This window comes from Cervus elaphus, chromosome 16 (genome assembly GCF_910594005.1).
Source record: "Cervus elaphus chromosome 16, mCerEla1.1, whole genome shotgun sequence".
NCBI classification, from domain to species: Eukaryota; Metazoa; Chordata; class Mammalia; order Artiodactyla; family Cervidae; genus Cervus; species Cervus elaphus.
Window position 1 is genome coordinate 40,646,751 of NC_057830.1, and position 24,362 is coordinate 40,671,112.

The 24,362-nt window shown below is 48.3% G+C and overlaps 1 protein-coding gene across 1 annotated transcript; it reads left to right on the plus strand.

Annotated features, from left to right (window-relative positions):
- Positions 1-1,652: 1,652 nt before the first annotated feature.
- LOC122672953 (liprin-alpha-1-like) lies at positions 1,653-23,940 on the plus strand. Its single transcript, XM_043870474.1, has 9 exons — positions 1,653-1,700; positions 2,862-2,913; positions 12,168-12,269; positions 12,737-12,901; positions 13,556-13,749; positions 15,549-15,777; positions 20,481-20,632; positions 21,472-21,641; positions 23,014-23,940. Exons 4-9 carry the CDS (start codon positions 12,791-12,793, stop codon positions 23,067-23,069), a joined length of 912 nt encoding a protein of 303 aa, XP_043726409.1. The 5' UTR covers positions 1,653-1,700; positions 2,862-2,913; positions 12,168-12,269; positions 12,737-12,790; the 3' UTR covers positions 23,070-23,940.
- Positions 23,941-24,362: the final 422 nt, after the last annotated feature.

The following is a 24,362-nucleotide window of genomic DNA, read 5'->3' on the forward strand; positions in this document are numbered from 1 at the left end:
CCTATGGACGGAGGAACCTGGTAGGCTGCAGTCCATGGGGTCGCTGAGAGTCGGACACGACTGAGTGACTTCACTTTCACACGTTGGAGAAGGAAATGGCAACCCAGTCCAGTGTTCTTGCCTGGAGAATCCCAGGGATGGCGGAGCCTGGTAGGCGGCCGTCTATGCGGTCGCACAGCGTCGGACACGACTGAAGCGACTTAGCAGCAGCAGCAGCATAATCCATGAATACAATGTATATATGTAGCTCTCCATTTTTTTAGATCTTCTTTAAGTTATCTTAGAAGTTTATAGTTTGCTCTGTGTCTAATTGCTCTATCTAATTTTTAATTAGATATCTTGATATTTTCAGTGCAATTATAAATGCCTAATATATAGAGATAGAACTGACTTCTATATTCACTTCTTCAATCCATTTATTTCAAATAATTCTTATTGTATTTTTTTATGTATACACAATTATGTCTGCAGATAAGTGCTTTTCCCCCCCTTTCCAACTGTGATAAGCCTTTTCTTTTTCTTGCCTTGTTGTATGGGCGAGGATCTCCAGTACAGTGGTGAACAGAAGTAGTGAGAACCAGTGTCCTTGTCTCTTTGCCATTATCTGTTGGTCCTTTAATGGCGGAACCTGGTGGTCCAGAGTCGGCGATGAGAGAGGGAAGGAAGTAAAGAGGCTAACATTCCCTGGGTTACATAGCGGGCTTCCGAGCTCCAGGGAATCAGCCAGAGAGAGAGAGAGAGAAAAAAAAGAAAGAAAGAAAGACACGGGGACCAAAGCTCTGATGGAGCAAAGCTGTTTTAATCCACATGGCATGCGCATATATACTGTCTTACAAAGTAGTTATTCTCAGCAAAGATAAAGATTAAAATTCCAGACACAAGGCGATCCCTACCAGACACAAGGCGATCCTTACCAAAGAGAGAAGAGGATACTTATCACCATAATCAGAAACTAAAAAAAGAAATGCCTGGATTCCTCAGCCCCAGGAAAGATGTGCCTCTCCTCTTAATTAATAAAGGCCAGAGGTTTCCTGACAATTATCAGAGGAAAAGCTTTCAGTATTTCACCATCACCTACGGTATTAGCTTTTTTGTAGATATTTTTATCAAAATATGTAAATTCTCCTGTTAGTTTGCTATGACTTTTTTCTTAGTCATGAACTGAAATTATTACATTAAATTTTCTTCAGTTTATTTTCTGCAGATTTTGAAACAGTCAGGTGATTGTTCTTTTATCTGGTAATTTAACTTTAAAAAAATTTTGTGATTGTAAAACCATCCCAAAAAAAAAAAAAAAACCATCCCAACCTGATCTCGATATATTCTCCTTTTATTGGACTGTATTTGTTAGTGTTTTATTTAGGATTATTTCATCTATCCTCAGAGTCAGTAATTTGACCTTCTTGTACTTCTTTTCCTTGTTAGTTTTAGTATCACGCTTATGCTGGTCTTACAAAACAAGGTGGAGAATATTTCTTGTTTACCCCGAGAGTTCCTGGGAGATTGCTGTTTTCTTCCCTCGATTTTTGGAAGAATTGATTGGCAACACCTGTTGGTTTCATTGTGGGGAGGCTTTTATTTCAGATTTAATTTTTTTCATGCAAATAAAAATTTCTGATTTTGTATGTCTTCTCGGATCTGTTTAGGTAAAGCATATCCCCTCTGCTAGGAATTGATCGAGGCCAGCAGACTCTCCAATAGTAAGTGAACTGTGCTTCATAATATCTTTCTTATCTGCAAGATGTGTTGTCTCCCCTTTTAAAAAACCTTGATACTGGTGATTTGTGCTCTCTTTTTCTTAATCAGTTTCTCTAGGGGTTTTTCATTTTTATCAGTCCTTTCAAAGAGCCAACTTTTGGCTTTGCTTAAAAAATTTCATATTGGCTTTTTGTTTCCTGATTTTCTGCTCCTTTTTCTTCCATCTGCCTTGTGTTTCATTTGCTATACTTTTTTTCTGGTTTCTTGGGCTAGAGGCTTAATTGATTTTTAGCCTTCCTTCGTTTCCAGTATATGTGTTTAAGGCTTTAAGTAACCCTCTAAACACAGTTCGCTGCGTCCCACAAGTTTGAATAAGGCAGATTTTCATTATCTTTTATGGAAAAGTCTCTTCTAATTTTCATTGTGTTTTTAAAAATTTTTATTCATGAAATTCTTCAAGAAGTATGTCATGTAACTTCCCAATGTCTGGGGAGGTTTTTCTAGTGACCCTTTTATGATTCCTAGCTTAATTCCTTGAAGAGCCCCATCTTAGTCTTTTTGGGCTACTGTTACAAATACCATAGACTAGCTGCTAAACAACAGAAAGTTGTTTCTTATAGTACTGCAGGCTGGGAAGTCCCAAGATCACCAGCAGGTGCCACGTCTGGTGAGGCCTGTTTCCTGGTTCCTAGACTGCCTGCTTCTCTCTGTCCTCCCAGCACGGGGCCCATTCCCTCCTGACCTGACGCCTCCCAGAATCTGTGCCGCCTAGTATCATCTCCACGTGCAGGGTGAAGTTTGAGGGCACATAAATCGTCATCCCATTGCAATCCCTAAGTATACCCTGCATTATCTCAGTCCTTTGAAATAATTCAACCTTTCCTAATGGCCCAATATATATTCATTTTCTTATATGTTCCTTGGGCTCTAGAAAATAATATGTATCAGGGGGAATGCAGTGTTTTCGTGCATATCAGTTAGGTCAGGTTTGTCAATTCAGATTTCGATAGCCATGTTGAGTAAGCAGAAGTAGGTGAAATTATCTGTAATATATTTTATTTTATCACACCCAAAAGATTATCATTTCAGTGTATAATCAACATGATAAAACCTAACGAAATATTTTTCTGTTCTTTTTTTCATGCTACGTCTTTAAACTCCAGTGTGTGTTTCACGCTTGCAGCACATCGCATTGTAGAGCCAGCCGCATTTCAGGTACTTCATGGGTGCAGGTGACTATGTCCCAGGGAGCCCAGTTCCATGACAGATGTGTCTTTATCGTCTCCCACTGCGATTATGAACGTGGCTGTTAGTCCTTTTCTCTTTCTGTCAGTATTTATGTATTGATATTTTGAGGTTATATTATTCAGTTCAGTTCAGTTACTCAGTCGTCTCTGACTCTTTGCGACCCCATGAATCACAGCACTCCAGGCCTCCCTCTCCATCACTAACTCCCGGAGTTTACTCAGACTCATGGCCATCGAGTCAGTGATGCCATCCAGACATCTCATCCTCTGTCGTCCCCTTCTCCTCCTGCCCCGAATCCCTCCCAGTATCAGGGTCTTTTCCAGTGAGTCAACTCTTTGCATGAGGTGGCCAAAGTACTGGAGTTTCAGCTTCAATATCAGTCCTTCCAATGAATACCCAGGACTGATCTCCTTCAGGATGGACTGGTTGAATCTCCTTGTAGTCCAAGGGACTCTCAAGAGTCTTCGCCAACACCACAGTTCAAAAGCATCAATTCTTCAGTGCTCAGCTTTCTTCACAGTCCCAACTCTCACATCCATACATGACCACTGGAAAAACCATAGCCTTGTCTAGATGGACCTTTGTTGGCAAAGTAATGGCTCTGCTTTGTAATATGCTGTCTAGGTTGGTCACAACTTTGCACCCAAGGAGTAAGCATCCTTTAATTTCATGGTTGCAATCACCATCTGCAGTGATATTGGAGCCCCCCAAAATAAAGTCTGACACTGCTTCCACTGTTTCCCCATCTATTTCCCATGAAGTGATGGGACCAGATACCATGATCTTAGTCTTCTGATGTTGAGCTTTCAGCCAACTTTTTCACTCTCCTCTTTCACTTTCATCCAGAGGCTCTTTAGTTCCTCTTCACTTTCTGCATTAAGGGTGGTGTCATCTGCATATCTGAGGTTATTGATATTTCTCCCGGCAATCTTGATTCCAGCCTGTGCTTCTTTCAGCCAAGCGTTTCTCATGGTGTACTCTGCATATAAGTTAAATAAGCAGGGTGACAATATACAGCCTTGACATACTCCTTTTCCTATTTGGAACCAGTCTGTTGTTCCACATCCAGTTCTAACTGTTGCTTCCTGACCTGCATACAGGTTTCTCAGGAGGTAGGTCAGGTGACTTGGTATTCCCATCTCTTTCAGAATTCTCCACAGTTTATTGTGATCCACACAGTCAAAGGCTTTGGCATAGTCAATAAAGCAGAAACAGATGTTTTTCTGGAACTCCCTTGCTTTTTCGATGATCCAGAGGATGTTGGCAATTTGATCTCTTCTTCCTCTGCCTTTTCTAAAACCAACTTGAATATCTGGAATTTCACGGTTCACGTATTGCTGAAGCCTGGCTTGGAGAATTTTGAGCATTACTTTACTAGCGTGTGAGATGAGTGCAATCGTGCGATAGTTTGAGCATTCTTTGGGATTGACTTTCTTTGGGATTGGAATGAAAACTGACCTTTTCCAGTCCTGTGGCCACTGCTGAGTTTTCCAAATTTGCTGGCATATTGAGTGCAGCACTTTCACAGCATCATCTTCCAGAATTTGAAATAGCCCAACTGGAATTCCGTCACCTCCACTAGCTTTGTTCATAGTGATGCTTTCTAAGGCCCACCTGACTTCACATTCCAGGATGTCTGGCTCTAGGTGAGCGATCACACCATGGTGATTATCTGGATCATGAAGATCTTTTTTCTCCAGTTCTTCTCTGTATTCTTGCCACCTCTTCTTAATATCTTCTGCTTCTGTTAGGTCCATACCATTTCGGTCCTTTATCGAACCCATCTTTGCATGAAATGTTCCCTTGGTGTCTCATTTTCTTGAAGAGATCTTTATTCTTTCCCATTCTGTTGTTTTCCTCTATTTCTTTGCATTGATCACTGAGGAAGGCTTTCTTATCTCTCCTTGCTATTCTTTGGAACTCTGCATTCAAATGGGAATATCTTTCCTTTTCTCCTTTGCTTTTCACTTCTCTTCTTTTCACAGCTATTTGTAAGGCCTCCTCAGACAACCATTTTGCCTTTCTGCATTTCTTTTCCATGGGGATGGTCTTGATCCCTGTCTCCTGTACAGTGTCAGGAACCTCCATCCATAGTTCATCAGGCACTCTATCAGATCTAGTCCCTTCAATCTATTTCTCACTTCCACTGTATAGCCATAAGGGATTTGATTTAGGTCATACCTGAATGGTCTAGTGGTTTTCCCTACTTTCTTCAATTTCACTCTGAATTTGGCAATAAGGAGTTCATGGTCTGAGCCACAGTCAGCTCCTGGTCTTGTTTTTGCTGACTGTACAGAGCTTCTCCATCTTTGGCTGCAAAGAATATAAACAATCTGATTTCGGTGTTGACCATCTGGTGATGTCCATGTGTAGACACTTCTCTTGTGTTGTTGGAAGAGGGTGTTTCCTGTGACCAGTGCGTTCTCTTGGCAGAACTCTATTAGCCTTTGCCCTGCTTCATTCCGTACTCCAAGGCCAAATTTGCCTGTTACTTCAGGTGTTTCTTGACTTCCTACTTTTGCATTCCAGTCCCCTATAATGAAAAGGACATCCTTTTTGGGTGTTAGTTCTAAAAGGTCTTCTGGGTCTACACAGAACCGTTCAACTTCAGCTTCTTCAACATTACTGGTTGGGGCATAGGTTTCGATTACCGTGATATTGAATGGTTTGCCTTGGAAACGAACAGAGATCATTCTGTCATGTATGAGATTGCATCCAAGTGCTACATTTTGGACTCTTTTGTTGACCATGATGGCTACTCCATTTCTTCTAAGGGATTCCTGCCCACAGTAGTAGATATAATGGTCATCTGAGTTAAATTCACCCATTCCTGTCCATTTCAGTTTGCTGATTCCTAGAATGTTGACATTCACTCTTGCCATCTCCTGTTTGACCACTTCCAATTTGCCTTGATTCATGGACCTCACATTCCAGGTTCCTATGCAATATTGCTCTTTACAGCATCGGACCTTGCTTCTGTCACCAGTCACATCCACAAATGTGTCTTGTTTTTGCTTTGGCTCCATCCCTTCATTCTTTGTGGAGTTATTTCTCCACTGATCTCCAGTAGCATACTAGGCACCTACCGACCTGGGGAGTTCCTGTTTCAGTATCCTATCATTTTGCCTTTTCATACTGTTCATGGGGTTCTCACGGCAAGAATACTGAAGTGGTTTGCCATTCCCTTCTCCAGTGGACCACATTCTGTCACGAGGAGATACCCCTCGTCCGAGGTAAGGAGCAGCGGCTGCGCTTTGCTGGAACAGCCATAAAGAGATACCCCACGTCCAAGGTAAGCGAAACCCAAGTAAGATGGTAGGTGTTGTGAGAGGGCATGAAAGGGCAGACACCCTGAAGCCATAATCAGAGAAAACTAGCCGATCTGATCACATGGACCACAGTCTTGTCTAACTCAATGAAACTACGCCGTGCTGTGTGGGGCCACCCAGGACGGACGGGTCATGGTGGAGAGGTTATGTTATTAGGGACAATCAAATTTAGAATCTTCATCTTCTTGCTGGACTGAACTTGTATCAGTATGAGATGCTCCTTTTTATTGCTAGTAATGCTTCTTACTTTAGACACTATTGGACAGTGATATTGCCACATCAGTTTTCTGTCCTTGTTTGCCTGGGTATCTTTTACTTTCACCTGTCTGTGGTCTTCCATCTTAACACGTACCTCTGTGAATAGTGTATGGTTTTAATTTTAATCAGGTTGACCCTTTTTATCTTTCAATGAGAGTATTTGCTCTGTTTATAATTTTGATATTTCAGTGTGTAGGTACCATGTTGCTGTTTGTTTTCTGCTCGTCCCACCTATTCTGTGTCCTTGTCTCGTGCCTTCTGTTAGAAGGATGAAGTGTTTTTCTAGGTCTGTACGCCTCTGTCAGGTGATCGGGTGTACATTCGCAGATACAGCGTGTGTTCTACATTCAAGTCTAACTTAGTATTTTTACTGCCTCCCTGACACGACTGTTTCCTCCTTGTCACTGTTATCCTTTAAAATTTTAGGTATATTTTTGGCATTATCATCATCGTAGAGTTAATATTTACCCTCACTGTTACCTCACTGTTGGTCTTTACTTGTTTTTTATACTTCCGTCAGAGACTACTTTTCTTTCTACCAAAGAACTGCCTTAATATTTTTTAGTTCGTGTCTGTGGGTGATGAGCTGTCTCATTTCCATTTGCCCTAAAAGTCTTTATTTTGCTTTCACTTTGGAAGGGTGTTTTTGTTGGGTATAGAATTCCAGGTTGGTTGGTATTTGTTTTTCAGCATTTCACAGGCGCCAGTCCATTATCTCCTGACTTCCTTGTTCTTGAAATGTCAGCCCTCAGGGTTGCTGTGCCATTGAAAGCCTCGCCTTTTTCCCCTGAGTGCTTGAATATTTTCTTCTTGCCTCAGGCACCCACAGAGCTGCTGAAACCAATGTGTGGTTTTCATTTTTGAGTCAATGGTCTGATTCTCCAGCCAACTCTTGCCCCCACCCCTGTCAGTCAGTCAGTCACTCCGTGTCTGACCCTTTGCGACCCAATGGACTGCAGCGCACCATGCCTCCCTGTCCATCACCAACTCCTGGATCCTGCCCAAGCTCATGTCCACCGAGTCGGTGATGCCATCCAACCGTCTCATCCTCTGTCATCCCCTTCTCCTCCTGCCTTCAGTCTTCCCCAGCATCAGGTTCTTTTCCAAAGAGTCAGTTCTTCGTATCAGGTGGTCAAAGTATTGGAGCTTCAGCATCCGTCTTTCCAATGAATATTCAGGACTGATTTGCTTTAGGATGGACTGGTTGGATCTCCTTGCAGTCCACAGGGCTCTCAAGAGTCTTCTCCAACACCACAGTTCAGAAGCATTGATTCTTTGGCGTTCAGCCTTCTTCCGGGCCAACTCTCACATCCATACATGACTACTGGAAAAACCATAGCTTTGACTAAATGAACCTTTGTTGGCAAAGTAATGTCTCTGCTTTTTAATGTGCTGTCTAGGTTGGTCATAGCTTTCCTTCCAAGGAGCTAGCGTCTTTTAATGTCACCATCTGCAGTCATTTGGGAGCCCAAGAAAATACAGTCTGTCACTGTTTCCATTGTTTCCCCATTTATTTGCCAGGAAGTGATGGAGCCAGATGGCATGACGTTCATTTTTTGAATGTTGAGTTTTATGCAAGCTTTCTCACTCTCCTCTTTCACTTTCATTAAGAGGCTCTTTAGTTTCAACCCCTGGAGGCATTTCTTATTCCCCTTTCTGTCTTTTCTCTCCCTTGAGGGGCCTCATTTATAGTTTTTAACAACATAGTTTAACAAGCGGGCTCCTTCCATATGTTCTAAACTTTTTTCCCTCTTATATATATATTTTTAACCAATCCATCCTTCAGTTCACTGATCCTCTCTTCAGCTGTGTCCAATTTGATGTTAAGACCAGAGACTGAGTTCTTAAATTTGGTCACTGTTATTTTAAAGTTCTAGCATCGGTTTTGATTCTCAGAAATTTTTCCTTTTGTCAGGTATATTTTTGAACTGGTGAAGTTTGCATCTGATACCTCTAGCATACCTGTGATATGCTGATATACAACTGACACCTCTGGATCTGTTTCAGTTCTATTTCTCTTGGTGCTGTTTGTTGTCACACCCTCTTTTGCTTCTTTGGTTGCATGTTGGACATTATGTTTGGAAAACCCTAGAGGTTCTGGTGATGCTGTCTTCTCCAGAGTTTCTTCTGATGCAGACCTCTAGTGGGGACAGAGCTCTCTGTTCACTCAGGGCCTGAGTGCCTTGAGGCTGGGGGGTCCTTGTAAGCTGAGTCTCAGCAGCCATCACCCACTTTCCCTCCCTGACCCCAGGGAGGAGCCCTCCAGCATCTCCGTCTGGAAGTCTGGGGTGCCTCCCAGGACCCCCCTTCTTGGCAGGTCCTGAAGCCCACCGTCTGTCTTCTGAGCACCACGAGGTGATGGATACTCAGCGCTCAGCCGATTTGGGCAGAGTGTTGGGTACATTTTCTGTGCCTCCCTTTTCTTGGAGAGCTTGTTCTCTAACATCCGGACTGACATGTCAGGCCTGCACTCGAATTTTTGTCTTCCCAGCCCAAGGGACCATCCAGAGCTGTGTTAGCCAGTCCCCTCTGCTTGACTTTTTCCCTGCCTTTTCTTCGCAGAGTCAGCTTTATTCAGATGCCCCGAGGGAAGGAGCAGCCCTCTCAGACTCCAGCTCCCTCACTGAGCTTTCCTTATTTTGATATCTTGGATTGTGACTGCCTAAGGACTCTTTACTGCCAAATTCAGACTTAAATTGAAGAAAGTAGGGAAAACCACTAGACCATTCAGGTATGACCTAAATCAAATCCCTTATGACTATATAGTGGAAGTGAGAAATAGATTGAAGGGACTAGATCAGATAGACAGAGTGCCTGATGAACTATGGATGGAGGTTCGTGACACTGTACAGGAGGCAGGGATCAAGACCATCCCCATGGAAAAGAAATGCAGAAAGGCAAAATGGTTGTCTGAGGAGGCCTTACAAATAGCTGTGAAAAGAAGAGAAGTGAAAAAGGAGAAAAGGAAAGATGTTCCCATTTGAATGCAGAGTTCCAAAGAATAGCAAGGAGAGATAAGAAAGCCTTCCTCAGTGAGCAATGCAAAGAAATAGAGGAAAACAACAGAATGGGAAAGACTAGAGATCTCTTCAAGAAAATGAGAGATACCAAGGGAACATTTGATGCAAAAATGGGTTCGATAAAGGACAGAAATGGTATGGACCCAGCAAAAGCAGAAGATATTAAGAAGAGCTGGCAAGAATACACAGAAGCACTGTACAAAAATGATCTTCACGACCCAGATAATCACCATGGTGTGATCGCTCACCTAGAGCCAGACATCCTAGAATGTGAAGTCAGGTGGGCCTTAGAAAGCATCACTATGAACGAACAAAGCTAGTGGAGGTGATGGAATTCCAGTTGGGCTATTTCAAATCCTGGAAGATGATGCTGTGAAAGTGCTGCACTCAATATGCCAGCAAATTTGGAAAACTCAGCAGTGGCCACAGGACTGGAAAAGGTCAGTTTTCATTCCAATCCCAAAGAAAGTCAATCCCAAAGAATGCTCAAACTACCGCATGTTTGCACTCATCTGACACGCTAGTAGATCCCTCATGGCTCAGATGGTAAAGTGTTTGTGTACAATACAGATGACCCGGGTTCGATCCCTGGGTTGGGAAGATCCCCTGGAGAAGTAAATGGCAATGACCAAGCTCAGGGTGAGAGTGAGGGGCAGCCAGCGCGGTGAGTCCTCCTCACCGGGATGGGTTCTGGGGACTCCCTTGAGTTCAGGGGTGCCCTTTCAGTAGCCTCACTGGAGGCTTGTTTCAGGGGTGGAGCGGGCAGAAGCCCCCTGAGAAGATGTGCTCATTCCTAGCGGTGGTGGTTTCTGAAGCAGTGTATACTGTTCGGTTCGACTGTGACCCAGTACATTGCAGGGTCATGTTTGACGTTGGGCCTGAGCGGTGGGCACGGCCTTCCTTCTCCCGCACCCCACACTCACCTGCCGTCTTTTCGGCAGCCCCTCCCCCTCTCTGCACCCTTGATGGTGGGCCTGAGCCCAGCCCCCCTGTTACCACGGAGCCCCTTGTGACGGAGTGGGTTCCAGGTTCCGGGCTCCTGGGAGACGTGCTGGAGGCAGAGCCTTCGTGCCATTTCTTCTTGAGACGCTGGTGCTGGTGGTCATAGTGTGAGAGAGTGGTGTGTGAGAGCGGTGTGAGAGAGCGGTGTGTGAGAGCGGTGTGTGAGAGCGGTGTGTGAGAGCGGTGTGTGAGAGAGCGGTGTGAGAGAGCGGTGTGTGAGAGCGGTGTGTGAGAGAGCGGTGTGAGAGAGCGGTGTGTGAGAGCAGTGTGTGAGAGCGGTGTGTGAGAGCGGAGTGTGAAATCAGCGGTTGTAGTGTGAGATCAGTGGTGATAGCTCAGGTGCTGAGGTAACTGCCTGGGAAACAGCGGTTGCCCCCGAGTGGGGGGCTGCCCCCATCCACGAGGATGGGTCGCAGAAGGGCCCGCCTATGGGCGCTTTTCCAATGCTGCAACCCCAAGGCAAAGGCCAAGAAGACGAAGAAGTTGGCCTCGACCCAAGTCCTGGAGGCAGAGTGTCCTGAGGTGAGAGCAGCCAGGGACTGGGCCCGTCGGATTGGCCCTCACTCGGTGAAGCGTTGGGGTTGTGTTTCATTTGTTAGCATGGCTGTGGGCCCTGCCGGCCCGGGCGTTTTGGCCTTCGTGCGCAGGATTGACCCCAGCAGGTTGACTTTGTTAGAGGTTGTGCAGGTGCTGCGTGGAGGATGGGCGGGGGCCCCACAAGAAGGGATACAGTGGCTGGAACAGTCTCTGGGGCATCTGGATCGAGCTAGAGAGTCAGTCCTTGAAGCAGAGAGGCTAAGCCCCTTACGTCTCCCGTCTTACAAAGCACAGACCAGTGTGTCCAGCATGTTAATAATGAGTACCTACTGCTTACGTGTATAACATATACCCTCATGGCTTCACATGTCTACTACATGCCTCTTACAAGTGTTGGGCAGTGTTCTAGGTGCTGAATACCCAGTATGTAGTGGGGGATGTGTAATCCAGGGTTTTTTTACTTGTGCAAAGAAAAATAGAAGAATGAATGTCTCATTGTGGTTTGGTTTGAGCAAGTTCACCACGTGGATGGCCCCGCGTGCACACAAATTGTGATAAAATACATATAACACAAATTTAACATTTTAGCCAGTTTATTGAATGACTGGGTGACTTCAGTAGAATCAGGCTAACAGATGGCCTTGGTGTGCCATCAGCCTCTTTCCCAGAGGAACACTCCAAAACTTGGTGGCCTTGTAGATCTTCCCTTTCTTCTTCACTCTCCCCAGGGGTCCTAGGTCACTTGTCTGCGTGTCGTTTAAGAATCTGTTTATCCATTTTGTTGTTTGGTTTATGTTTAGGAAAGTTTCTCAGACTTCCCTGGGCCTGGAGAAGGCAGGCTGGATTCCGGGTTCTCTTCTCCGCGTGCCTGCCAGGTCGAGATGGAGGTTGAAGGCCAGTCTGAGTTGTGCTTGTCTGTGTGGTCTTGGGGTCAGCGGACCCTCTTTTCTCCGGAGGGGCAGGGAGATCCTTTGTGTGGAGCCTGAAGAGACTTGATAGGGTCAGCCTTCACGGTCTCGCTCTCTTTTTCACTTGTGTTTGCATTTAGTTACTTCCTCATTTAACTGTTTTCTAGGAGTTGGCAACATCTCATCAACAACTGAAGGTGTGCAGGGAGCAGCTTCTTGCCAGAGAAGAAGAAATTGCTCACCTGAAAGCAGAGAGGAACAACACCAGGGTCAGTAGGCAGAGTCTCCCGTGTTGACCTGTGCCCGCGGGGCTCACCGCTGGGCTCCGTGTTGCTGTCTTTAAAGTCTGTCTGGTTTTCAAGTCATTTTTCACATCTTCCCACTGGGCAGACCGAGGTGGATCAGTTTGGGGTTCTCATAGTTTGCTTCAAATTTATGATGAGAGCGAATGTAATTTTAGTTTTGAGCGGGGACTTCTCTTAACTTCCATTTTTGGCCATGCTACAGTTTATGTGGGATCTTAGATCCCCAACCAGGGATTAAAACCCATGAGCCCTGCAGAAGTGTGGAGTCTTAACTCCTGGGCCACTGGGGAAGTCCACTCTAACTTTAGACTGAACTGGCGGGATTCCGACGTGCCTTAGCATGGTTTCGGCTTTAGCGTGAGGCTGAGAGGAGTTCTCGGCCCTGAATTCAAGTGTGAGGTTGAAGGTGCTCCTTTGACCCCTCCCTGCAGCTGCTGCTGGAACACCTGGAGCTCCTCGTTTCCCGGTACGGGCCGTCCCTCCGGATGACGGCGGACAAGCAGCAGGCGCGGTCCCCAGCCGGCATGACCAGCGAGGTGGAGGTGCTCAGGGCGCTGAAGTTTCTATTTGAGCACCACAAGGCCCTGGACGAGAAGGTACCAGCCACCCGGCCGGCCTGCATTTGTACACTTGCTGCCTGGTCAGGTGGATGATGCACGTATTTATGGAACTAGTTGACTTTTGAGCTTCTTGAATTCTTGTAAATACAGTTTTTCTGTAAGAAGTCAGTGTTTTATATGGTTTAACAGCATTGCCTGAGTACACGCTCAGTCTTATCCGAGTCTTTGCAACCCTGGGGACTGTAGCCCAACGCATCCTCTCTTCCTGCGACTTCCCAGGCAAGAATACTGGAGTGGGTGGCCATCTTCTACTCCAGGGGATCTTCCCGACCCAGGGATCCAACCTGCCCTCTCGAATTGGCAGGCGAATTCTTTACCACTGAGCCACCTGGGAAGCCCCCAGTTAAAAGTATTAGTTGGCATAAATGTCTCAAGATTTATTATCTTCTGGCTATCAATTTGCAATTAAAAACTGGGTAATAGAATGGTTTTAGGATAACATTTTTTCCCTCTCCAACTGAGAGTTTAAAGCTGTGAATAAGCAGATTGAGATCATTGTCGTTGAGATCAATGAGAGACACTCGGTGTATTCTGTTACAGTGGCCATGTCATCAGGTGAGTATACAGTAAGAAGTGCACTTACGTTTATGCCCACATCAACACACAGTGACTCGGCCCCTTTTATTTCAGTTGAGACAGCAGGCCCGCGTGCCGGCCACCGTGGCCCAGGCCTTCGAAAGAGACGAAGGCGTGTCTGACAGCGAGGGCGACGGGGTCACCCTCCTCAGCTCGGCTGCTCAGCTGCCGCCCAGTGGGCAGGCTGATGCCAGGACTCTTCCTGCGATTCTTCAGGAGAAGCTGGACGCCACCAACCAAGAGATCCGGTGGGTGTGCCCAAACTCAGCTCCCCAGAAACTGGGCTTCTCTGAGGAGCTGTCTTGTCCTAGAAGAAGTCTGAGTGTTCCATGGTGAGAACACTGACCACAGGCCTGCTTCAAGGATTTTCAGTTCTGAGATCGCCCTTGATGAGAGAGCTGAGTCAGCCAGGGCGTTCTGTCCACAGCTGGTGTCAGCACTCTGTGGGCGGGGGGTGTTGTGGGGTGTCCCCCCCCCCCATCTCTGAGCCCCAAGGTGGGAGACGTGCCGAGGTGGTGTCCTCTGTGGCCCGTGAACCCACCAGCACTGAGGGTTCGCCCTCGTGTGTCCCTCGGAGCCTCCCACGCTCTGGTGAGAAGCACCTGGAACAGAAAAGCTGAGGTTTGGGGTTGGCAAATTCCCCTCAGATCCGCAGTTTCCTTTTTAACTTAACACAGTGTGAAGATTGGCTTCTTGTAAGACACTGGTCCAAGGACATGTGTTTGAGTTTTTCTCAACTCATCAGTATGTTTAAGATGTTTTCTTTAGACACCGTCTTGGCAGTTATAACAGTTTACAAAGCGGGATAGAATCCGAAGGCCCGCCTCGTGGTGTGCAGGGTCCCTGGGTCTGGGTGCAGCCGGGCGGCCCGGGACCCCGAGGCCTGCCTGGGCCACACCCGCACAGCCGTGCCTCCTGTCCTGAGGTTCCGTTCAGAGTGGCCGCGGGCCGGTGACCCTGCACAGGACCCGCCAGAGCTGCTGCTCGGATTGTTCTCGTCACGTCAGCCCAGGCCGAGGTGCCCGTTCCTGTTGGCCGAGCGCGGGGGGTTCAGGCGGAAGGCAGGGGTGAGCGGCACAACCAGCAAACGCAGGTGGTGCCGCCTGCAGTTTTGGCGCCGACACAGACTGCTTTCTGGGCCGTGTTTGAGCACAGACGAGCTCAGAAAGGTTGTCTTTCCCCGTCCCCGCAGGAAATATGGAATGGTTACATATTAATGTTTCTATTTTTACAGCACGTTGTCAGGTAAAAGTGATTTTTCCTTATGCAATATGTTGACTTGATGTAAGTGGTAAATTCTGTCCTTCAATTTGTCACCAGTGAAAATCTTTCAGGACATATAAGTAGTGAAACTGGAGAGGTTACGACCTGCAAGAATCTTGTATTTTTTTTAAAAAATCATTTTATATGCATAATCTAATACTTAAACTGCTATATAAAATCATCCATGACACATTAGGGGAGAAGAGCCGTCACCGTAAATTCTAGGTGAATGCGGCACATTGACATGAATCCAGAAACTCTCACAAACCTGGGGGAGAACTTCATCAAGTGATGTGTTGGTACATATACACCCTTAAAACAAAAAAGATCAACTCAGCACTTCATCTGGTCTGGAGATTTGTGTTTAGAAAGTCAAGCTTGTTTGTGAATCGCTGTTTTGATGGTGCAGAGTTCCTGATTCCCAGTGGAAAAGACTCGAGGCCCTGATGTGCACCTCAGCCCTGAGAGCAGGGATGCTGAAGGTTGTCCACTTCAGCTGTCTCCTCACAGGGAGAGAGTCGCCACCCAGGCCCCGTCAGAATGTTAGAGTAAATGAGTCAAATCAAACGTGAATGATCAGGGGCCAGTTTGTAAGACTCAATGCTAAGTTATACTAAGTTTGAGAATATTCAAAAGAGGGAAAGTCGAACCTTTTTGCTGCGATGTTAATTGAGCAACTGTTGCTGGAATTTGCTAATCATGACACAGAATGCAAGCCCAAATTTGTTGTCCAGACACGTTCCTGTGCTGACAAAGGCAGGTGACGAGTTTTGCTCTCTTTTAGGTGGATCCAAGAAGAGGAGAACACCGAGCAGCGGGCCAAGGAGACTGAGAGCAGGGTGGGCAAGGCGAGCTCAGGCAGCCTTCGTCGTTTTAAATCAGTGAGCTCCCTCGACCTGTATTTCGCCTCCTCGCTTGCCAGCTCCTGCCCGCCCAGCAGTGTGCCCGCCACGCCCCGAATGAGGCGTCGAAGGCCAGCGCGGAACATAGACCGGCTGGGCACCATGCCTCTGGTATGTGTCTGCCTCCTCCCTGCCACGTCCCTCCCCCAGCATACTGGTTTTCTTTTTTTGTTTGTTTTTTGTTTTCTTGTCTTTTTACCCAGAAGAAAATCAGGTACATTTTCCACACTCAGAGGTCTATGATTTTTAAAACTGCCTAGTCTTTAATCATTCCATAATCGCACAGTGACCAGTTAGTCTTGATATTTGGACCACCGGCTTAGCACGTCATCATGAGCTCAGCCAGAGCCTGCCTCTGTAAAGCTGGGCCTGGCCTGTGCTGGGCACAGCAGCTGCAGGAAAATTTCTGTTCTCAGGGAGCAGACAACTTTGTGAAAGTTCTCATGGCAGTTCTCATGGCGTGTGAAAACCGTGCAGCACATTTTCCACTGGGGATGCCTGGCTGCACGGTGCATGGCATGCGGTGGGAAGAAAACCAAAAATCTAAACTGGTCTGCTTGCTGATGGACCTGGCCGCGCACTCAGGCCCGCTCTGCGTGTGAAACCACGTTCAAAGCCCGGGGCCCGAGAGCCCCAGGGAAGAAGTTGGGCTTCCTCACTCTCCCGAGTCTGAAAACGGGATGACGACCTAGGGCTTTTGGTGACAGAGTGTGCGGCTCTAAAGCGCATGTTCCAGCTTTCTTGCGTGTGTAGCTTAGGTTTCTGAGTGCATTGCTGTTTACCTCATGAAATCACGTTTACAACCCTCTGCTTTGTACCTGCACATGTATTATCACTTTTTTCTGTTACCACCCATTTCATGTTAGCTGCATTGTTGGTCAGCATATCATTAAATTAAGTGTGAATCATTTTAGATGCATGTGAAGTGGTAACTAGTCCATTTTGTGGTCTTTTGACACACTTTATAATTTGCGTCTTTGGCTAATTAGTTGATATTTAAAATTCTTGATGATTTCTCTGTGGTTTCGTGCTTGATTTCTTTCCGAGTATTTGTAAAAGAACAGTTGTGTATATTTTGTCCTTGTTGTTGGAGTTCTCTGACGGTGTGTCTGCTTTCATCGTTGGTTTGGATTTCCTGTCTCATCCTGTTGTCTGTTTAGCCGTCGTCAATCCAGACCCCAGCCTCCCGTCCCCCCAACCCCAGGCTGTAGTTTCCCCATCCATCTCCCCTCCCGTCCTCCCACTTGCTCTGGTCTCTGCAGTGCTGTGTCCACAGCGTGTGTCCCTTTAGTCGTGTTTGTGTTTTTCTTCATGGCTCATTAAATGGTGTTTTTCCCCCATAGCAGTAAGTTTGAATTATTGTATCACTATGCAGTTACAAGCATAATGTAGATGGATCATACACTACATAACCTGTGCAAGTTATAAATGAGAGTATGCTTACATAAAGAAATGATCCTCTAAGTGTAGAATTAATCGGCTTTTGACACAATCTCCTTTCTGTGTTGGTGCTTGTATTTAAGACTGTAAATCTCATCAGCTTTTGCATGGTTAATGTCTCTACTAGACTCTTTTACAAAGTATCTTCTATGGTTCATCAAATGTGAAGACTCCACCTGCTATTATGCTAGCTTTCATTCTTACACATTTTTATAGGGTACCTGCTTTAATGAATTTATTTTCAGAAGTTTTAAATCAAATTCTAGGTAAGGATTTTACATTAATGTCCAATAGGTGGTGAGATTTGTTCAGTGTTAAAATAGGTATTATGGTAACTTCCTCATCAGTTAAATTACTATTTGAAAGTATAACATGTTTTTTATTAAGAGAAATAAGTTATAGAGAAGTTTGGCTGAGAACAGACAGCTGTTGAGGCCCTTTGTTGTACAGAATGCTCTGCTTTAATAAATCACGATGTTGTAACAGAATTGTATCTTCCTGAGTAATAATTTATAGTGTTTCTCTAGTAAATCTTGAATAGCTTATTTAACTTCTGTGGTCAAAAAAAAAAGTTCTGTTTCCAGCTACTGTTCTCTAAGTCTTAATGTCACTTATAGGTTTGCCATCATTTTTGCTTTCCTGTATTTGCCTATACTGATTCTTGCATTTTTAGCTTCAAAGTCCCAATCAACCTGGTTTCTCTCCATTTCTTTGCATGCATCTATCAGCCTAGTTAATTAAGGAAGCATCATCGAAAGGTAAACTATTTAGTAATTTAGCATGGCTTTGTTTCTCTGTGAAGTGTTAAAGAGTGCTTATCGAGTCACGTGAATGAACACTGTATGGTTATGTACTGGTGAATAATTGACGTTTTAATGGCAGTTTTGAAACTCACCCACCACTTAAAATATGCTGATGGTTCTGTTGGAAATCGGTCATTCGTTGAGACAATTGTAACGGTTTCCCTTTCTGCCACTTGTTTGCTTTCTAATCATCTCATGCTTATTTATAATAGACATAGTAGTATTTATTATGTTTAAAAAAATTTTTTTTTTGGCCATGCTGCACAGCTTATGGGATCTTAATTCCCCAACCAGGGATCAAACCTGTGTCCCGGCAGCGAAAGTGCCAAGTCCTCACGTCTGGACCACCATGGAATTTCCACTTAGTGTTTTCTTAAAAGCAATGAGTGAATCAGAGCCATAGGTGTTAGATTTGGGGGAAGCCCTCTAATGACGGGGGTAGCAGTGTGCAGGAGACTCTGCCCGCCAGGCACCGTGTCGAGTGGTTTACGAGCCTGTCATCTAATCCTGCAGACACCCAGGTGAGGTCCAGGCTGCTGTTATCCCCATTCAGCAGACGTGGACACTGAGGCTTAGAGAGGCCGGGCCCCGTGCCCAGGCTCACACACCCAGCAGTGCGGTGCAGACTCGTCTGATCAGAGCCTGGACACTTAACCGTGGGGCTGTCCAGCCCGCTTTCCTCCAGAGGCTCTCGTGTCCCTCACAGCGTCCCTGATGGAGGGAGCGGCAGGAGGGAGCTCGCTTCCTCTCCCCTCTGGTCCCTTGGATGAGCGCCTGTTGTTGGATCCAGTGCCCCGAGGGCTGGCTGTCCTTGTCCCTCTCCCGCTCCCAGCCCAGTGACCGACCACTCTGGGGACCTTCCCGCAGGTCTCGGGCAGCCGCGCTCCAGTTGAGGCAGCTCAGTGCCCCGGAGCCCTTCTGCTGGGCACAGCGGAGCTGCTCCGTCAGCCTGGGGCTGGTGGCCTGGGTGTGCCGCTCACCGGCTCTGTGACCTGCTCTGCCCTCCTGTTACGTGAGGACACGGTCCTGCCCATCCTAGTCACGTGGGCACCAGGGGGGCGGGCTTCCCTCCTGAAGGAGGGCGGCCAGGCTGGGGGCCCAGAGCCCTTCCTCAGGAGGAGGCCCGGGGAAGGGGCTGGCCGCGGTCCCTGACTTTGAGGCAGGTGTTTGTCTCCCCTGAGTCCACAGTCAACCCAGGCGTGTCACTTCCCCGCTCTGTTCTGTGTTGTTTTCTGATTTTTATAAATGCTTATTGTAACTTGAATTTGAGATTGACCCCTGTTCAGTTCTGTGGGGATAATTTCTAGCCTCTGTAGCCTTCTGTTGCCTGAGGGTTCTTGTTAGAGATCAGGGGAGGGTGCAGTTTATCCAGCCGCTGTTAAACGGGCTCAGCTGTATTTTGCACTGAGTCCCTTTGTTGTCACCAAGCTTCTGTGGGGCTGCAGTGGATCAGTATTCTTTACAGAATCCGTTCCAAAGGCACAGGTTAGTTGGTTAAAACAACACACTCGTTGTTTATAAAAATACTTGCCGTGCATGTTTCTACGGACTTCCCCTGGCTTAACCACAGACCCAAATGTGTAAGTGAGACCTGTCTGGACCCTGAAGGGGTTAATCTGTTCCCCACACTGTTGCCACCACTGTCTTTCCTTTCCTCACACCCGGGACCAGCGGAAAAGCTGGGACTCCAGGAGAGATCATCTTTTTTTTCCTTTTAATTAGTTTATTTTTTAATGGAAGGATAATTGCTTTACAGAATTTTGTTCTTTTCTGTCAAACCTCAACATGAATTGGCCATAGGTATACATATATCCCTTCCCTTTTGGACCTCCCTCCCATTTCCCTCCCCATCCCACCGCTCTAGGTTGCTACAAGATCATCTCTTAGTGAAGACCTAGGGGTGCTTTATGTAGACCACAGTGAGCAAATTACACTGAATTGCGTGTAAGCACCTCACTGTGTAGCCCCAGTCGTGTGTTACAGAGAAATACGAGCCAGACACATGGTGTTCGCATGCCGGGTTAGGTACCTCCCTGTGTTTCACTTGATGTCACGGGTTCCAGTAACCTGCATCATCACTACAAATGATCTTGGGTGGTGGTACAAGCTGTTTCCTTTTCTCCTTCAAACAGAAAGGTCTGGAAGGCTTGCTGAGAGGTTCCTTACCCTTGCTAGTGGTGCTTCTGAGCAGCATCTGGCGATGAGCACAGTCCTTTCATCAGGGCAGTTCGTGCCATGCAGGGTTCATGGGGCTGGCGTCGCTCTGCTGTCCTGCCTGGCGGGGCCATCTGGTTGCCGCATTCCAGGGAGGGTGGGAGCCCCGCTGCAGGGAGGCTCCTGTCCGGGGTCTCTGCACTCAGTCAGGTGCTCTCACTGCCCCACGCCCCGCTTCTCTACAAGACAGTCCTTTAAGATGGCATTAAGCGAGTACAAGGCATTTTTTTGTACTTGGCGGATAGCATAGCTAATAGATTTTCAAATATGTTTGTGCTTATAATGTAAGGCCTGTATGATTGCCTTTTTTGACACAGTCTCTTGTTAGCCAATTTTACACTTAGCTCATTCCCTCAGATGCCAGCTCTACGGGAAGAGGTGCAAAATGACAAGAACACCATCAAGTGTGAAACCTCGAGCCCTACCTCGCCTGAGTCCCTTCGGCTGGAGCAGCTGCACACGGGGGCGCTGTGCGCGGCCAGCCCCGAGGACGTCAGGGACGCCCGCAAGTAAGGGGCCTGGGCACCTCGTCAGTTTCAGGAGCCCTGCGCCTCTTGTCTTGAAAGAGGTGGAAGAATGGTTTTAAAGGAATCGCACTGCATGCAGTGTGTGTGTTTAGTGGTGAACTTCAGATGCTGGGGGAGAAGAGCTCAGGGACCTCAGTGATTTTAGAAAATGTCCATCTCTGCGGATAGACTCCTGTGGGAGCTTTCTTCCTGCTCTTGCTAGAGGTCTGCCCATCTGGGGCGCATTCCTGATGGTGATGGCCCCGTGCCTCTCAGGTTCGCTCTTGAGGGTCCCTCCCTTTTCCTCAAGGGTCTCCTCTCAGGAGACTCTGTCCCCTCCTGTGGCTGACACTGTCCTCATTCAGACCACCACCTGCTGAACTCCCGGCCTGAGCCAGGAAGCCCCCGACAGAGGGCACGAGTGGTCTCCTGACCAGCAGCCCTGCATGGTGACTGTCTCTCTCCTGCCACGGCCGGGGACGGTCACCCTGCGGGAGGCGCGGGGAGCTGCCCAGAGCGGGGGAGCTCGACTTCTCTGGGAGCCTCGTCACCTGACAAGCGGTGTCCCTGAGGGAGGGTCGGAGCGCCCTCTGCACTGGCTGGCCTGGAGTCAAGCCCTCCTCGGGGGCAGCTCCAGTCGGAGACTCTCAGCTTCCTGGGGCCGATGTCTGTGGCCGGGAGCCCCCATTGCTCGTGTGGAGTGTGGTTGGTGAAGCAGACGCCACTGTCTGCTCGAGGTGGAGGCACGGGTGTTGCTGGTGGCCGGTTCTATCAGTCGGTCTTGGGGAGGGGTGTGTGTTTGCATGAGGGCGCTGGTTAAAGGGCGTTTTCTCTCCCCAAAGCTCGACGGACCCTCAGGACGGCCCCGGGGGCAACCCCAGCATCAACAGCAGCCAGGACTCCATGGACAAAGCCCCAAAGAAGAAGGGCATCAGGTGCTCCATCGGCCGCTTGTTTGGCAAGAAGGAAAGGGGCCGGCCTGGACACCCCGGCAAGGAGGCCTTAGGACCAGGTGGGTGCTTCCCCGTTCAGAGGAGGAGGGCCTGCAGGCATGTCCCTTCTGTGTCTCCCCCGCTGCCCCATGAGGCTCCTGTCACTCACGCTCGGGGTCCTCCTGGGAGCAGGAGCGGAGGAGGCGTCTGTCTTCTCGGTGGGTCCGAGATGATCGGATGAGTTAATGAGTGGGTAGGTGGGTGGATGGATGGATAGATTAGTGAGTGGATGGATTGATGAACCGATGGCTGGCTCGATGGGTGGATGGAATTTGTGAGTGGATGGATGGATGGATTAGTGAGTGGATGGATGGATGAACAGATGGCTGGCTGGATAGGTGGATGAACGGAGGATGGAATGAATAAAGCAGATGTTTATACTCCAGTGCTAGAAACATATTCTGTGCAGTTGATTGAGTAGGAGCTAGGCAATGATTGTTTCCCCCAGAACACTGACAAGTGTTTGGAAACGGCCCAAGTGTTCATCAGTGAGGGGTGAGGTACAATCTGTGGACACCCTGCAAGGAACAGGCCCTCCTCCTCCTTCCTGCTAACTTCCCCAACCCCAGGAGCTCTCAGGGGTTCTGCCCATGTCCCCACCCCACCCCACAGCCACACAGGTCCTCCTCGGGTCTCCTCATCACACAGTTTTATCATCAGGCCCCATCTCGCTCGGCTTCATCTGCTTGAGGACAGAGTATGTTCATGCCTCTTCAGGCAGATATGTGTGAGTGTCTTGTTTGTGCTGGGTGTGGGATTTACAGGGTAATTAAACCAGATGTGGTCTGGACCACAGTTAAGTGACAAGAGAGAAAAAGGAGCAGGTTATTAAATGCTATCCCTCTTATAAATAAATACAACGCTGAGATGGTGGTGCATTGATCATATACCAGATGCTGGATGTGCCCGTTCCCAAGCAGGTGCTGCCACCTCCCCATTTACAGAGGAAGACACAGTGATGGTCACGCGGTCAGGGAGTGGTGAGGGCAGCTTCACACCCAGGCAGTGGGACCATGTACTTTGCCGAGCCCCAGCCACCTCTCTGGTGGATGCAACAGGAATGAGATGGTTCTATGCCATCACTGATTGAATGGACATGAGCTTGAGCAAACTCCAGGAGATAGTAAAGGACAGGAAAGCCTGGAGTGCTGCAGTCCACACAGTGGCAAAGAGTCGGACAGAACTGAGTGACTGAACTAAAGCCTGGATGTGTGCTAACCTGCTTCAGTTGTGTCTGACTCTTTGCGACCCCAGGGACTGTAGCCCACTAGCTCCTCTGTCCATGGGATTCTCCAGGCAAGAATACTGGAGTGGGCTGTCATGCCCTCCTCCAGGCCATCTTCTCGACCCAGGGACCGAACCCACATCTCTCATTATCTCTTGCATTGGCAGGCAGGATCTTTACCACTAGAGCCACCTGGAAAGCCCCAATGAACCCTGACAACTAGAAAATGCAGGAAATAAGGACTGCTCCTAATTTAAACTGGAAGAGCAGCAAGTACAGGTTGTAACGAGGAAAACACACGATGAGGGACAACAGTGCTGACAGAAACAAGCAGGGATGTGTTCACCCACATAAAGAAAACATCTGTGCCATTCGGAAGAGGGGCCCGTCAACCCTTGGAGGGACAGTTGGAACCGGAATGAAAACTGAGGCCATGGTCAGCAGTGCCCACGCACACAGCCCATGTGGCGTGGTGTCACTCACCGGGCTTCCTGCGTCCCCAGAGCTGCTGGCGGTAACATCTCTGAGCGCTAGGCCGGGCAGCGTCCCCGAGTGAGCCAAGGAATCGCGGCTGTCCTTCCAGTACTGCTGCGGGGCCCTCTGTGGGCGGCCACCGTCATCCCCAGCCCTGGCCCCCGCTGGGGCCCGACTGTCCCCCTGGGATCCTTTCAGCCCTTGAGCTTGGGTGTTCCCAGCCCTCCACCACACCAGACTGGGACGCAACTCAGGACTTGGGCTTGAGATATCAAGGCGACTGTGAATCTGGAAGGACACAGTCCTGGGGCCCGTGAGAGAGCAGGAGAGCAGAGCCCCCACGGGGAGGAAGCAGAGTCGGGGAGCGTGCCCACAGCCACGGCTGCCTCCTGCACAAGTGCCCCTTCGCCTCTCCTTGACCTGAAACAGAGCCCAGCTGCTGCTGCTCCGCAGGTGCTTCCTGGAGATGCACCTCCTGCAAGAGCCATTGTCCTGCGGCTCTGGGGCTGCCTGAGTGTGCTCAGGAGCATCAGACAAGTGGAGCTGCCACGCCTCATACTGGAGGTGGGGGGCCTGATAGTGGGGAACGGCCTGAGGCCGGGGGAGGGTCTGAGGGTGGGGGAGGGCCTGATGCTGGACTAGGGCCTGATGCTGGGGGGGACTGTCTGATTCTGGACTAGGGCCTCATGCTGGGGGGAAACGACTGATGCTGGGGGGCAACCTCTGATGCTGGAGTAGGGCCTGATGCTGGGCGAGGGTCTGATGTTGGACTAGGGCCTGATACTGGACTAGGGCCTGATGCTGGGGGGGAATGTCTGATGCTGGACTAGGGCCTGATGCTGGACTAGGGCCTGATGCTGGGGGGGAATGTCTGATGCTGGACTAGGGCCTGATGCTGAGCGAGGGTCTGATGCTGGAGGAGTGCCTGATGCTGGTGGAGGGCCTGATGCTGGGCGAGGGTCTGATGCTGGCGGAGGGCCTGACTCTGGACTAGGATCTGATGCTGGGGGAGGGTCTGATGCTGGACTAGGGTCTGATGCTG

Bases quoted from the DNA above. Each gene is read 5' to 3' on its own strand.
- LOC122672953 (XM_043870474.1), top strand. From the start codon at position 12,791: ATGACGGCGGACAAGCAGCAGGCGCGGTCCCCAGCCGGCATGACCAGC. The intron at 13,750-15,548 runs GTGGGTGTGCCC...GCTCTCTTTTAG, and splicing joins GCCACCAACCAAGAGATCCG to GTGGATCCAAGAAGAGGAGA. The intron at 20,633-21,471 runs GTAAGGGGCCTG...CTCTCCCCAAAG, and splicing joins GACGTCAGGGACGCCCGCAA to CTCGACGGACCCTCAGGACG.